The following is a 15,369-nucleotide window of genomic DNA, read 5'->3' as shown; positions in this document are numbered from 1 at the left end:
CGCTTTCACTCCTTGCTACAGACCATGCAACCTGCGATTGGAAATGACTTCCAGAGTCATCTTCAAAATTTCTTCTATCTTTAAGGCTTCCGGGGCTGTCTGCGACCGTTAAATTATGGACTTCCCTGGCGGCGCAAACACCAACATACATCTTATTGTGAGTTATCGTAATATTTACAGTACATTTCGCGTCTGTGCTGACGCGTCATATCAGGATGGATTCTCCAATATTTACTGGAGAATATACACAGAAGAAGCTGGTATCACAAATAATCCACAAGAGAGCCCCGCCAATGGCTACACTATTCTCAAGCACTTAAGTCGTCTCAAAGATTTAGAGGCTCGGTTGAGAGGATTGAATTGTCTGGCCTCGTGCCCAAGGCGCCTAGGGCTTTGGGTGTTCTCCCCCACTCCCGAGTTCGAAAGCCTGAAACCTTTGTATGTGAGGGGAGGTGACGCCGAGTCAAATAGGATCGTCGTCGGCACAACAACTTTGAAAGGTATGTCTATGGACAGCTCACTGAGGTATTTCAGACCTTTTTAATCTTATTACAATAGTATCTGCATTGGGAAGTGTCTCCTCGCTTGATCTAGTGAAAGGGCTGTCGTCCGACAACCAGAGTCAGCACGGTACCCAACCCGCTGGGCAGCCACGGCCACATCAGGGCCAGCCGTCATCTCGGCGTCATGATGGTTATAGCAGCTCAGCGGCCATTTATGCCTCTTTTATATCTGCTGTCACTGGCTCAATCGGCCTCCAGTTGATTCGACGCCATGCTGCTCTACCCCTCGGATCACGCACCCTTTTCACTGCCGCCGAAAAGTCGGGATACGAAAGTCCCCATATCAACAATGACAACATTCTCTCCACTTCTTGTTTGACTACACTCAACATTCAGTTAACTATGAGTGGAACAATAACTGTTTCCGCCCAGAGTATATCCCAAACGGGTATAACACGACTGTGCAGTCCACGCGAGGACATTTCCGGAAGAATCGATGTGCAGCCTGGAATTGATCTTTGGCTATGCCCGAACGGGACTATCGCTAAGCTTGTCACGGCTAATATTGACTCGTCAAACGCTCCGTCTCTAGGCTACCCTCCCCCTGGGAATCTGTCTGCAAAAAGATCACAGTGGAAATTGGATGTTGTGCAGTGGCTGCGGAATTTTGGGTTGCATGTTGGCTCAATTGATGAAGAACCTTGGGTTGAAGTGGAAGTTTGGGAACCATTTTTCGCGAGGCTTGCTGGAGAGGCATGGCGACAGAGTGATGATAGTCAATCTGCACTGCCGCTGAAACGCATGCTATGGCCAGCGAGATTTTGCTTCAGAAGGGCTAGCTCATCGAATTTCTCTTCTGGGGCTCAAACTTCACTTCTTGATGAACCCCTAGATTTTGCAGAACGATGGTCCACAACGGCGAGCTCTCTCAAGCTAGATCACATTTCCCATACTGCTCAAAACACTCCAATCACCCAAGACTCACAACCAAAAGACCAAGAAATGCCGTCGCCACCCAAGGCTGAACCTCTGGAAAGCATAGAGAGTTTATCCCGAATTTCGCAATATCCCGATTTGCAAAGCGCGAATCTTGTTTATCCAACTCCCCCAGATGGAGCTGCAGCAGTCGGATTGAACAATCCGAACCCTTCCGAGGCTTTTGCCGATGATACTGACTTCGGACTACCCCATGCAACCCAACGAAGTTCAAAAAGGAACGCACCAAGAGCTGAAATATCGCCCGTTCAGAATAGTGGTGATGGAGTTGGCACTGGCCGATATGATGCAAGCGACGAAGAAGATCTCTTTGGGGAAATGAACGAAAGAGATTTCGGGTCGAAAGGTATCACCGACGCGGATTTCAGCTTTTTTGATGACCCTGATTTCGATGGCATGGAGGGCAACTCTCTTGTAGAGGATGCAGATGAAGCCCTTGAAGCTTTCCATCCTCCGAGCGAACCGGAGGCCGGGACAATGATTGATGCGGAGCCCTCTCCCAATCAGCCACAAGGGATCCCAACTCATATCGAAACACATGAGGCACACGCCTCTCCCATACATCACGAAACCCAACGGTTATCTGAAGAGCCCACGGCCCCCGAAGAGCCAGCTCATTCACCAATGGATCGCGCAGGTCAAACAATCAGCCCGCCCTTGAGCCCAGTAGAAGTGAAAAAGATATTGTTCCCAGGGCCCGAGGCAGACGATCATAAACAGTCTTCAGATACCCGGGGCCAAGGGCATTACCATCCAGTGGAATTCGAAAAGAAACTTGGTGATTGGGATCAGAAGTACGGAGCAGCTGGCAAATTCTGGTTCTCCAGTGGTGGCTCGTTGGACACGTTAAATCAGACATCTACTATACCCACGATTGGCATGCCTCACCGCGGGCGAAGCAGCGCCAACGCACCTGGCTCCTCGAAAGAATGCAACAAACCCAGTTTATCTCTGACCCAGTCAGAAAATGGTCTACGATCAGCCTCGGTGAGCAGTGACAGCAGCGACGACAGTATCGAGACCATGTCGGAGCATGTACCAACGCCGGCAGCCATGCCCTCAATCCCCTCTTTGAAGCGGAAACGAGCTCCTTCGGAATCTGATATAATCTCGATTGCATCCCAAGAGAAGTCATTGCCTGTCACAGAAGCAAGTCCCACATACGCAGCCGAGAACTCTACGTTCCTGGGTAATTTTCTAGCTAATTTTTCCGATTGGACGTTAACTGGTTATTTCTCTGCTTTTCCACCTCAACAACTCCCTGTGCTTCTTCGCCGTGAAGGTCAACTTGAAATTGCCCAACTTCTGGTTGACCAAATCACACAGTCCTCCCTCAAGCATCCACTTGATGGCCAAATTGGTCTTTTTGACCTCGAGAGCGAGACTTTGTCACTACAAGCCCTCGACGACACAACGCTCTTGGGTGAAACCTCGAAAATGGACTTTAAAAGATATACATCACTACAGGATGAATTTTTTGAGAACCAACCACAGCAGCAACCGCCACAACATCCGCCGCCCCCCAAAGAGACCCCGAAAAGCTTCATTTCAAAGTTATCCGCGCCCCACATACGTGTGCGTCGAGGCAAAGAATACTTAGAGGCTCTTCCCCCAGCTGTATCCTTTTGGGAGACGTTTGGTCTCGAGCCTGCTCATGGTCCAAAGAACATATCTGCTTACTGTATTCACCCACAAGTCGCGTCAAAAGCAGCAGATGTGTTCTTGACACGGTTTGGTCTTCTATACCAAAGTTGCAGTCTTGGAACCCATACCAGGGGAGACGATTCTGTGGCATTTGAAGACGGACTGAGGCCATGGAAATCTGAAACATCTAGTTATGAATCTATGATGCAGGTATTAAAGAGAACATGCGAGCAGCTTGGTACGTGTTTTTTTCTAGCGGTTACGTACTTTGACTAACAGTTCCAAAGGCTCTGAGCTCTCACAATCCCCAGCGAGTACTGAAAACAATGTTGTCTATATCATCAACCCATTCACGCACGCTGCGGCACTAGCAGACATTTGTTCCGCCTTCTGGCATCTTTTCCAGCAATTGGTAGCTGGTTCTGAACGAAGACAGACTCGAATCTCTAACGAGCTTGTTCTGCAGATAATTCCACTGGAGTTCGTCATGTCGAGCGAAACGATGGTTATACCTCCTGAGACGGATTATTTGAACTTGGCTCTCGAAGTCTACAGTCGATGTCGCCCAAATGATGCGGATATGAACCCCCTGCTCTGCGCACCACCAATGCTTCTGGCTGAAGCTCTTCCAAGGGCTATTAGTTTCCGACTTGCCCCTGAAAGATCCTCGCCGCTTCAAGATGGACGTAGTCTTCACATTGCCTACTCGAAAAGTCTTGATCAACGCTGGATATCGGTGGCATGGTCTGATTTGTCAGGTTCTATACAAAGAACCACGTCTTACTGCCTGCGGTATCGTCAGTCGAGTGGTGCGAGACCGGTTTCCGAGGTAAGGAATGAAATCTGGGCTACGACGAAACACATTATGGATAAATTCCAAGCTCGATGGAAAGTGCAGCTGGTGACCACCGAGCCTATAGAAACCGATGAGGTTGAAGGTATTGCTTATTGTCTTCTCTGATATGGCGGGTAAAATTGCTAACATATTCACAGCATGGGCTAGTCTTGCAGACCAGCACAATAAGTTAAGACCTGGGTCGTTGGAATTGACCATCCTGGCTGTCAACACTGCCCCCGACTTGATTCTTGAGCCACCAGTTCCCCCCATATCAATGGCTATGCTGAACATACTGTCTTCATCTACCCCTGTCTCGACTCCTAATCCGAGTGCCAGTGTTGCATCCCCCGAACAATCAGGCAATGCAGCCACACCAACCAGCGCTGGCCCCGCCGCCTACAATGCCCCCACGCCAACGGAAATGTCGTTTGAAACAGATTCAGAAGCTGTCCTCACTGATATCTGTGACGACTCCTGGCTAGCCATCTTATCCCACCGACTCAACAGCTCCCCACACCTCACCGAATTCCGACCCGCCCTGTCCAGCGGGTATCTCCTTCGCCGCAAAGGCGCTACTGATGGCGACGGCGTGTTTGCAATCTCTGTCAATCTCATCTATTCCCCACGTCCTCCCCCATCCCACGATAATGTCCTGAAAGATACCTTAAGTATGTATCGGGACCTGGGCTGTCTTGCCCGGGCCAAGGGCATATGCAGTGTACAAAATAACACACTGCCTTGGCATGTCGCAACCGCTCTTCGCGGACAAGAGCTTTTGAGTTATGTTTTTTGAGCGAGATATCTTGTTACTGGGGCGTTATGCGGAATCTCATGTATCTTTAAGGCTTTCTCGGTGGTGGGATGTTTTATTACCTATATAGCTTGGGTACATGTGTATACCCCCGGAGGCAGTGCAATTGAATTACCCTTGTTTATTGTGTATACTTATCAAAATCGAGATGTTTGAAACCATACCATCGATGGATATATCTTTACCTCTGCTGTCCTTGGAACACCGTTTTAGGCATTCACTACTTAATTATACGGCTTTGGAAATACGTGCAAATTAGATCGATACTTCGATACTTTGTCAACTAACGAAATTTTCAAACTGTCAAATAGGAATATCCAACATGAAGTTCTCAAGGCAAAGAATGTGCACCAAATGAAGTCATCAAATACACCCAAGAAAGAAAAAGACAGGAAAAAAAAACAACTCCCCACCAAAAAGAATCCCCAAAAAAGAAAAACAAAAAAAAAAAAAATTTACACCGAAAGCAACATATGTACTGATTGCTTTCAATCGCCAACAATTGTACAAAGAAGGCGTGTTTCAACGTAAAAGACTCGTAACGGAGCTCGTCATCGTGGCAGATAGTGTTGTATGCCAACAAAAGGGGTATCGTGTCGCAGAAAATGTCGTGGTCATGGATGTTTGTGTGTGATCGTATGTACGTGTGCATGTTTCGAAGAAGAGGCAATCAAAGTCTGTAAAAGCGAGACCAAGAGAGGCCAAAGTCAAGGGTGCAGTGTTTATTGCTGCCACCCTGCCTTATCACCCATCCGCACTCTCCGCATCGGCCTCCTTCTTCTTAGAGAAGAATGAGACGTGGTTATTTACCGCCCAGATCGCAAATCCAGCCATTGCAAGGAGAAGGAAGAGGACGATAATGATAATCGCGATGGTGATATTGCGCTGAACCATGTTGGGTGGAGACTACCAGCAGATCGTGGTAGAGAGGTAAATGATTCGGTGAGATGTGTAAGGAGCTTCGATTGTTGTCAAGCCGATATGAGGATAGGCAAGATCAAAACAAGGGCGTGGAGTTCAACGTGGTAGACCGTGTACAGGTGGGCAGCAATGCGTTGGGTGGGATTTGTATACACTGATGTATACAGCCTTGTCGGGCTGGCTCTTTTCGCAACACGCAACTCTCCTTTTTTCAAGGAAAAGGGGATTATAGATCGCAAGAATGTGAGAAAGAAGAGATAAAGAAGATTGGGTCAGCTGGAATGTGAATGGTTTTAAACTGGACTTTTTTTTTTCTCCCAGCCATGTGCTTTTAGAGGGGCTGGGGAACTCAATGGACATACTAACCCCATACTGTGGCTAGGTACCCAGAATACTCCGTACATTATATGTGCATTATAGGAAGGCTAGAAATAACAATAAATTGATTAAAGCACTCTATTTCAAGGCTCTCGAGGAACTATTATACCTAATATCTTGGAAGTACAAGTTGTAATAGAGCCTGTACTCACGTGACCCATACCATTTACTCGAGAACGAAGCAAATAGATTTATTTGATACCATTTCAGATTCAGGAATATATATGTAGTACATGTAGTAATAGAAAAGCATCATCACTAGACTTGCTATGTAATAGTATCATTCTTTGCATAAACCGTCGGTTACATCCACGGACTTAGCCCAGAATCTTCAATCCTCCCTTGGTTTTGGCTGGCTTTTTGATACCATCCTGCTTAACTTTTCCACCTGCTCCACCGGCATTATCTCCCTTCGGACCCTTGCCTTTGCCTTGTTTCTTTCCATGTTTTCCATGCTTGGGGTTCGAAGCTGGGCGAACCTCGGTCACGGCTCGGCGCAGTAGGATTGGGTGCGAACCGATGTACTTGCCTTGCATTTCTCGACCCGCTTTGAAGTAGTCCTCACTATCACTAAAGCTGATAAAGCCATAGCCTGCGCTCTTCTGGGTTCGTTTCTCTCGGACGACGCGCGCTTTCTGGACCGATGGGTAGCGAGAAAATGCCTTCAGCAGAGATTCATCCGTCACTTCGCCTGCGAGATTACCGACAAAAAGACGGAAATGTGCGGGGTCCCACTCCAATAGAGTCGAGTCGGTCCATGTCTCACCACCACCAGAACGAATAACTGTCTTTTGTGACTCGGGCTGCGGGACAGGAGTTCCTGGGCCGAAGGTTGGGGTTCCGGCTCCCGTGTTCACGCCAGAACCGGGCTGGTTCTTAGTGGAATCTTCAGCGGGTTTGTTATAGGCACTCTGCCACTGCGCAATTTGAGCTTCAGTCTCTGCGTCAAAGCCGGGGGCGTTGCCATTCTGGGGGAACCCTGTGTTGGTCTGGTTGGGCGTAGATCCGAAGGGGTTCGCAATGTGTGGGACGGTCGGGCCGTACGTGTTGTCGGCGTATTGAGGTTGTCCATAGTAGGAAGGCCCACTCTGGTATGTCTGAGGTTGTTGATAGTGGTTAACGTAGCTGTTGGTGGGGGTTGCGTATCCAGCAGCAGAGACTGGTGGACGCGAGACCGAGTGGGTGTTGGCGCGATGCGGTTGACTGGAGGCTACCGCGCGCGGCTGGAACGCTGTGAATGCGCTGTAGCCGGTTGGTCGAGATCTACCGCCATGGCTTGCAGGATTGGCGGTGGGAGGCTGCGCGGCGTTGGAGGATGGAGGTGGGCGGGGCGGAAGAGACGAGGGAGTCTGTTTGAGACCTGGAGGAGGTGGAAGGGACATGATGAATGGGATATCCAAATAGGGAAGAGAGAAAAACGAGACGCAAGAGGCGACAATGCTAGATGCAAAGTAGCAACCGCAACGTACCTTCAGGGCCTGACTGACGCCGCAGTCATTCGCCAGACGTCACGCTTGAGAGAGGCACCCGAAGGATGAGCACTTGCAAGAGGCGAAACGTGTGCGCGACTTGCAAATGATCACTGTAAGAAGGCTGGACGACTAGAGAAAAAAAAATTGCGCGTCTTCAAGGACTATGCTAGTTTGGAATTAACGAAAATTGGAAGATAGATGAGAGACGACTTTTTTTTGTCACTGAATGCGCTGGCCAGGCCGTTGGCGACGGCTGTGTCACATGACTCCATCAAGCTTTCCTGACTCAGTTATGACATAAGCACATTGGCAGCCCCGGGGTGCCCAAGCCCTCGTGCTGAGTCATTCCGCTGCCGGCTTTGCTACCCCCACTCTAATCCCAAAACAGACTAGCTTATACGCAGCCGGGTATGAACGCATCGGCAACTGATTTCTCCGTCGCAACTCTACCAGAACAGTTCACCGATGCGTGGACAAGGTGGGATAGGGGTTGATTCGGATGGTTTCGATGAGTTACATGGATATTCGGCTGAGTTTCTCTTTCATCATTGTCTACTTGATACCTATAATATACCTATCTACTATGGAGGATGTATGTTATCTCGAATTCTTCAGTTCACGTTACCCCTCCATGCCCCGCTATCTTACACAAGGTACTACGTAAAAGCTGCAATGTCAATCACATGTATGTTTAAAAGAAAAATCCAAGATGCATAGCATATAGCAATATAAGGAATTGAAAACCGGGTCGGCTTTCCAAATTACAGAACCCGAGTGGGTTGACTCCGGACGACTCTGCTCCTGTATCTAATACTTGGCGTCACACCGGAGACAGTAAGAACGCCGTTGGTACATGGTACCCCCGCCGGTATGTCCCACCAAAGATGACGGAAGAGTTGCTCCGTCAGCCGGTTGGGGCTACTTCTTCTTCTTCCCCTCCCCTCCTTCTTCATCTTCCTCTCTTCTCTAGATTCACCTTCACTTTCCTCAATACCCTCATATCTCACATATAATCGTCATGGCTGACCAAGCTGTGTAAGTCTACCTTCTTCCTTCCCTTCACCAATTCCAGGTGGTTACACATCCCTTCATCTTGGAGTGAGACCAGAGCGCATGGATCTTCAATGCCGCTCACACATCATGCACTAGCTCTATTTGGAAGATTGAATCCCTATAGATGCTCGGGCAAGGTGATACCATTGGAGCTATCCTACTCCGAGTCTGTGACCTTTTTTTCGGAAGCTCACGGCTTTTCTTTTCTTTTTGTTCCCATTGTGATTTTTACCCAGTTGTTGACAAGAGACATTGATCGCTGACGATAGCGCCCGTCTCGCCGGCATCAATGTCGGCGCTCCGGCGCACTTTGCTCCTAGTGCTGATTTCGGTCTCATCGGTCTGGCCGTTATGGGTCAGAACCTGATCCTCAACGTTGCTGATCACGGATTCACCGTTTGCGCTTACAACCGTACAACCGCCAAGGTTGACCGTTTCTTGGAGAACGAGGCCAAGGGTAAGCTCGACAGACAATAACAGGTTCCAATCACTTTTTGCAAAAATACTCACGATAAATCAGGCAAGTCCATCGTTGGTGCTCACTCCATCCAGGAGTTCTGCGCCAAGCTCAAGCGCCCCCGCCGTATCATGCTCCTCGTCATGGCCGGCAAGCCTGTCGATGACTTCATTGAGTCCCTTCTGCCTTTCCTCGAGAAGGGTGATATCATCATTGACGGTGGTAACTCCCACTTCCCCGACAGCAACCGCCGCACTCAGTACCTCACTGGCAAGGGCATCAGCTTCGTCGGCAGTGGTGTCTCCGGTGGTGAGGAGGGTGCCCGTTACGGACCCTCTCTCATGCCCGGTGGTAACGAGGAGGCCTGGCCCCACATTAAGGACATCTTCCAGAGCATCTCCGCCAAGAGCGACGGCGAGGCCTGCTGCGACTGGGTCGGTGACGAGGGTGCCGGTCACTACGTCAAGATGGTTCACAACGGTATTGAGTACGGTGACATGCAGCTGATCTGTGAGGTAAGGCTACTTTCAAGCAAAACATTCTGGGGCAAACCACTGACATCATCATTTAGGCCTACGATATCCTCAAGCGCGGTGTCGGTCTCTCCTCCAAGGAGATTGGTGATGTTTTCGCCAAGTGGAACACCGGTGTTCTCGACTCCTTCCTGATCGAGATCACCCGTGATATCCTCTACTACAACGACAACGATGGCACTCCCCTTGTTGACAAGATCCTCGACAAGGCTGGCCAGAAGGGTACCGGCAAGTGGACCGCCATCAACGCTCTGGACCTCGGCATGCCCGTCACCCTGATCGGTGAGGCTGTCTTCTCTCGCTGTCTCAGTGCTCTCAAGGATGAGCGTGGCCGCGCCAGCGCCATCCTGAGCGGTCCTACTCCCAAGTTCGAGGGCGACAAGCAGGCTTTCGTCGACGACCTTGAGCAGGCCCTGTACGCTTCCAAGATTATCTCCTACGCCCAGGGCTTCATGCTCATCCAGAACGTGAGTATTCTTATCCTTGTCAGCCTTACTGATAGTCATTTTCTAACTCTCGTCCCCAATATAGGCCGCCAAGGAGTACAACTGGAAGCTGAACAAGCCTTCCATTGCCCTCATGTGGCGCGGTGGTTGCATCATCCGCTCTGTCTTCCTTAAGGATATCACCAACGCCTACCGCAACAACCCCGACCTTGAGAACCTGCTCTTCGACGACTTCTTCAACAAGGCCATTAACAACGCCCAGAACGGCTGGCGTAACGTGATCAGCAAGACCGCTCTGTGGGGTATCCCCGCTCCCGCCTTCTCCACTGCTCTCAGCTTCTACGACGGTTACCGCTCCAAGAACCTGCCCGCCAACCTGCTCCAGGCCCAGCGTGACTACTTCGGTGCCCACACTTTCCGCATCAAGCCCGAGCACGCCAGCGAGACTTTCCCCGAGGGCAAGGATATCCACGTTAACTGGACCGGCCGTGGTGGTGACGTGTCAGCCTCGACCTACATCGCATAAGCGTGTTAAGTTGGGGTATGTTAGCAGGGTAAAAAATTTGGATGTTCAATGTATTTAGATGTCTCCATGGAATGCCCATGATCCGTAACGAAGTCACTTGTTTTTCTCTTCTACGTATTTCTTTGATGCAAGTTCGTAGCCCATGTATGTGTGAAGGGCTTATAAAGACTCTAGTTTGCCCCAGAGCCATGTGGATAAACAGAACTGTCCTTCTCGGTGTCACTAGCTAAATCTAGGATGTCTGTTTTCCTAGTCCCTAGCTGAGTTCAAACCTCATTCGGGGGGCCAAAATGCCCCGGATCGTCAGATATTCTTCTCTCCATTTCTCTTCCTTTCGTTATCCATGGCCTAAGGGCTGGTCAGCTCTCAATCCTAACCTAGTTGCTCCCCGCCACCTTCCACAGCGCGGCCCTAGAAACGGGGTTCTCGATGTCCACTGCTCGTACAGGCTCATCCTAATTCAGTTGTCCTTCCACCGTGCTGTTTTTTGTCTGCTGGTATGTTGGTCGTGATCTTGTCTTGCTTCCAGTTCGTCTCTTCAAGCGGAATCGGATAACAAACAAGTTTTCAATTTTTTTAAATAGATAATTAACTCTATCAAGTAAAAACCACCAACATCATCAAATAGATCAAGAATCATATAGTCGTAAGGAGAAAAAGCGTTGGTCCCCAAGAAACCATCAAGTCGTATCAATCATGTAGGAAATGTGCTAAATGAGCAAAGCAATCCCAGAAGGTCGAAAGTGAAGTAAAGTGAAGTGAAAGTGAAGAAAAAAGAAAGAGAGAAAGAGAGAAAGAAAACAAAGACGCCCAAAACAAAACAATAACAAGACCCTATCTCTATGCACATCGCAGTAATCAATCTGTGATTGGAGTGTTCAGTCTATGAAATCAGCCAACCGCGCAAATAAGAAATGGTTTAAAAGCAGATCAAGAATCAAGAAGTGAATCAAACGGAAGCCCAACCGCCTTATAAAAATGATACTTGAGAGGTGGGCGGGGGGGGACGAGTGGGAAAGCTAGGTAGTTAATATAGAATAGAAAACCAAAATAAAGAATCATAGGGCTGAAATGCCCACATATACTCATCCTTCACGACCAAACATGGAAGCCCGGGAGCCCTGCTCCCCGTCTTCCGCTGCCACGCCGGGACCCAGCAGCCGATTCAGCCCCACCGTGATTGCCATGTCTACCTTCATCCAGGCTACGCCGCGAGGCGCCGAAGTCGCTCATAGCAAAGAGCAGCGGCTCGTCGTCCTCGGGCGCTTGTCCAGATAGCGTCCGACCCGTGCCTGGCCGCTGTGCAGAACCGCGTCGGATCTCTAGCGTAGAGTTGCCACTATTACTTCCACTAGCGTTGCCATCGCGGTCCTGGTCGCGCTCAGCCAGGTGTGGGGCGAGGTTAGCACCCCGGGCAAAGCTACTAGATGCTGAGTTGAGGGAATGTCCGCCCGAGTAGCCGCGGCCGCGGGAGCTAGCGAACCGCGGCTGGTAGATATGGGGGTTGGAGGAGGCTGAGGCGCTAGTTGGTCCAGACACCTGCCCGTGTGGTGATGCACTCTCCCGGTACGGTCCCGCTGTAGAGCCGGATGGGCCGCTTCGGTCCTCGGCCGGGGGTTGCGTGGCTTTCTGGGACTCATTCTGTTGTTGGGCGACACCTAGGGTGGCATTTGGGGGCTCATCGGCACCCAGGCTAAGGCTGCGCATGCCAAATGGGAAGATTTCATCGTCTTCGCTTGTAACAATCGGCCGGCGCACGGCTGCAGAGCTCGAGCGACGGTAAGTAGGGTCGAAAATCCGCGGTGATGTTGGGATGTCAATGGCACCTGCGGTTGAGGAAGGTCCTCGCAGGTTTTCTGTGCCGGGATGTTCTTCCAGCGTGGAGTCGTGGTGTATACGGGGGATTCTTGCACGGTGGTCGATTTCAATGTCATCAGCAACGCTGTTCGAGCTCAAACGAGAGCGGATAGCAGGAGTGTGGGGGGTGTGAGGAGTGTGCGGGGATATAGGTTTCCCTGGAGAAGAAGCTGTGGAGATGGAGGTACCTGCAACCATCGGTGGGACTCCTGACAGTTGCTTGCTAGAAGAAATGGAAGAACGCTGCATGTGCATAGACTGCGACATCGAGTCGGACAACGCGGCGTTTGAATCTCGCATACCTCGGAAGCGAGCAAGAGCTGCTGCGGTGGGGTTCGGCTGCCTAGGGCCAGGCTGAATAGATGCACAAGTGGATGAATTCATTAGATCCTTCTTCGAATCGAGCATCTTCAAAAACTCGGAGATATTCTCGTCATCGGCGTGAATGGACTCTGCACTCGTGCCTGTAGCTTCCGTGAGTAGGCCGGACCCGGGCTGTGCATTAGATGATGTCGCACTCGCTCGGCCGCTGGAGTTGTCATCCTCCAGTCTGTTTGCCCCTGCAGACAAGCGACCTCGTCGGTGGCTAAAGGAGCTGCTATACCGGGAGATAGGAGCAGGTTTGGGGGATGCGGAATTAGAGGATGATATAGCTTGTTCGGATGCAATAGTTATAGGTCTGCGCGCTGAAGCGGCAGAAGAAGGGGGCGGCATCACGCGGGAATCGGCAGATGTTCCTGTGGGGATGCGTGAAGACATGTTGCGGGGTGATACCCCTAGTGGAGAGTCTGCCAAAGCCGGGGAAGCAGAAAGAGGGGGAGCTTTGAAGGGTTGGAATGAGATGGAGGGACGGCGTGGGAAACTTGAGCCTCCACCTTCTCCAGCAATTTGCGCAGCACGTCCTGAAGGAACAACTTTGGCAGGAGGGAGGAGTCTTTTGGGTGACTCTGTCGGGGAAGGAGACCCAGCGCCCGAATCTCTCATTGCACGAAGTGCTGATATAGGACTTGCACCTGTTGTTGGGCCAACCTGATGGAAGGTTGAGAGACTGCCGTATGCACGCGTGCAATCTGGGTTCTCAACGGTCCTCCTCTCCACTGGCACAGAACCGACTTCAGGATTTAGGCGGTTGGCATCATCTGAAGGCAACGATGGACGAAAGATCTCGTCGTCAGCACCCATAAATCTCGAGCTCAGCAGGGCTTCCGAGTCATCAACACGGAAATCGCAGTTCGTCCGATAAGTAACTTGAACTGAAAAGGGACCTGCGGGCGACTCCGTGACCCCAAAGCTGTAGGTGTCCACCACTTTTTCGCTTCCCTCGCTCAACGGAGCTGTCAAGTGATCCAGTGAGAGTTCATCACGAGTAGCGCTCCCATCTACCACACGGTACTTGATCTGGAGAGCGGGACTCTGCCGCAACTTCTTGTTGCGTTTAGAGAATCTCCATGCAGGCAAGAACTTGGAGTAGGTAAATAAGGATCGGAAGAGCACAATGCTTTTCTTATACACAGTTGGCAAGATAGAGCTCAAATCTGCCGGGGGTCTGCTTGAGGACCCTCCCAACTCGATTCTCCACCGCTCCAAGATAATCTCGTCATTTCCCGATTGGTATGGCTTTGCACGGGCGCCCTCAAGCGCCGAGAGCGACTCGCGCACATCCCAACGTTTCCCATTCTCATCGAGAATCACCAGACTTTGATTATTTGTGAGAGCTTTTGTGTCTAGGTATGTTTCGATGACGAGGGGTGGTGGTCGATTATCCGTTGCATCGCACGTTCTCCAAGGTCGCAGGGGTTCCCGAAGGACATCTGTATCATCTAATTCAACGTTGAACTGGACCGAAACAAATAGAGTTAGCATCTGCCACTTTCATATGCTTGACTGTTCCAAAAAGCATTGCAAATCCGACCACGAGATGGAAACGTACCCAGCGGTTGACTCTAGGGGACTCAGAGCCCTTGTTATAGGAGGGAGGCAGTGCAATTCGTGAATGCAGGATAATCAAAGCGGCTTTTGTGTGATAGTTCTGTTGTGAATTAGATTAGCCATCAATAAGCCATCCTGATAAGTCATTGGAGGGGCGATCTGAATGACGATACCGATATTATTTGATTTAATCGGGTCAGGGCCTCCTTGGACAGTGCCGCATTCCTCCCTTGCTCGGAAGGCTGAGCTCCCGGCTCTATCCCTAACCCTCTGGCAGAAGTAGACCCCGTATCGACGGTTGGGGAGCTCGGGGTAGCTTCCTGTTCCCTGCTGTCGTCCCGAGCCGTCGGTCTGGGTGGAAAGTTAGGCGCCGGAGATGGCACCGTCGATGATCGGGGATGTTGATGCATGGTGGGCGGCTAATTGCGAAATAGTGGTTAGCGACCATCGACACACATGCAAGCAAGAGGTAAGAACGGTATTACCCTGATGGAGCGGGTCCAGGGAGGTATTGGATACGAGTGTTATCACCGCCGGAATCTGTTATCAGGAACGCAATCGGGCAGCGATGATTCCAGGACTGAGGGCCATGCTAACAGAAGAGGATAATGATATCTTCTAAGGATTTTCCTGAATCTGAGACGGTGAATGATTCACGATAAGACAACGGGCGGCTAGCATGTGGTCTGGGAGTGACTCCGGACTGGGACCTTCGGAGCAGATCTAGAGCTTCTCCGCACGGGTAAATGCAGTTGGATGAGATCACTGTGTGAGGTGTAGTGAAGCGAGAGAAATATAAGAAAGCTTGTGAGAAAGAAATGAGAAACAAGACAGGATGCGGAGAAAAGAGAGAGAAGGGGTGTGATAATGAAGATAGTTCGTATGTGACGCACATCCGGTGACTCGACAGGCCTCGAGTGCCCTAGTCAGCCTAGAACGCCACACAGATGATGCAAACACGGGGGTTTGCTGCCTATTTTCTGGATATTGTTCTCTCTCTCTTCC

The 15,369-nt window shown here is 50.4% G+C and overlaps 4 protein-coding genes across 4 annotated transcripts; 2 read left to right on the top strand and 2 right to left on the bottom strand.

Moving 5' to 3' along the window:
- Positions 1-115: 115 nt before the first annotated feature.
- Positions 116-4,774, top strand: N7537_001956 (uncharacterized protein; the record flags this gene model as incomplete). The annotated part of the gene is made up of 5 exons (XM_056893014.1): positions 116-157; positions 215-500; positions 559-3,381; positions 3,431-4,081; positions 4,137-4,774. 5 exons carry the CDS (start codon positions 116-118, stop codon positions 4,772-4,774), a joined length of 4,440 nt encoding a protein of 1,479 aa, XP_056758009.1.
- A 1,634-nt stretch (positions 4,775-6,408) lies between these two features.
- N7537_001955 (RNP domain protein) lies at positions 6,409-7,473 on the bottom strand (the record flags this gene model as incomplete). Its single annotated transcript, XM_056893013.1, has 1 exon — positions 6,409-7,473. The coding sequence occupies one exon, from the start codon at positions 7,471-7,473 to the stop codon at positions 6,409-6,411; it is 1,065 nt and encodes a 354-aa protein (XP_056758008.1).
- A 1,108-nt stretch (positions 7,474-8,581) lies between these two features.
- On the top strand, positions 8,582-10,578 carry N7537_001954 (NADP(+)-dependent, decarboxylating phosphogluconate dehydrogenase; the record flags this gene model as incomplete). The annotated part of the gene is made up of 5 exons (XM_056893012.1): positions 8,582-8,598; positions 8,937-9,073; positions 9,137-9,588; positions 9,645-10,073; positions 10,138-10,578. The coding sequence occupies 5 exons, from the start codon at positions 8,582-8,584 to the stop codon at positions 10,576-10,578; spliced, it is 1,476 nt and encodes a 491-aa protein (XP_056758007.1).
- Positions 10,579-11,670: 1,092 nt separating this feature from the next.
- N7537_001953 (uncharacterized protein) lies at positions 11,671-14,774 on the bottom strand (the record flags this gene model as incomplete). The annotated part of the gene is made up of 3 exons (XM_056893011.1): positions 11,671-14,271; positions 14,366-14,464; positions 14,538-14,774. 3 exons carry the CDS (start codon positions 14,772-14,774, stop codon positions 11,671-11,673), a joined length of 2,937 nt encoding a protein of 978 aa, XP_056758006.1.
- Positions 14,775-15,369: the final 595 nt, after the last annotated feature.

This window comes from Penicillium hordei (assembly GCF_028827395.1).
Source record: "Penicillium hordei strain IBT 12815 chromosome Unknown utg000001l_segment0_segment0, whole genome shotgun sequence".
Lineage (NCBI taxonomy): Eukaryota > Fungi > Ascomycota > Eurotiomycetes > Eurotiales > Aspergillaceae > Penicillium > Penicillium hordei.
Note: the sequence above shows the minus strand (reverse complement) of the source record. Positions and strands in the feature narration are given on the sequence as shown.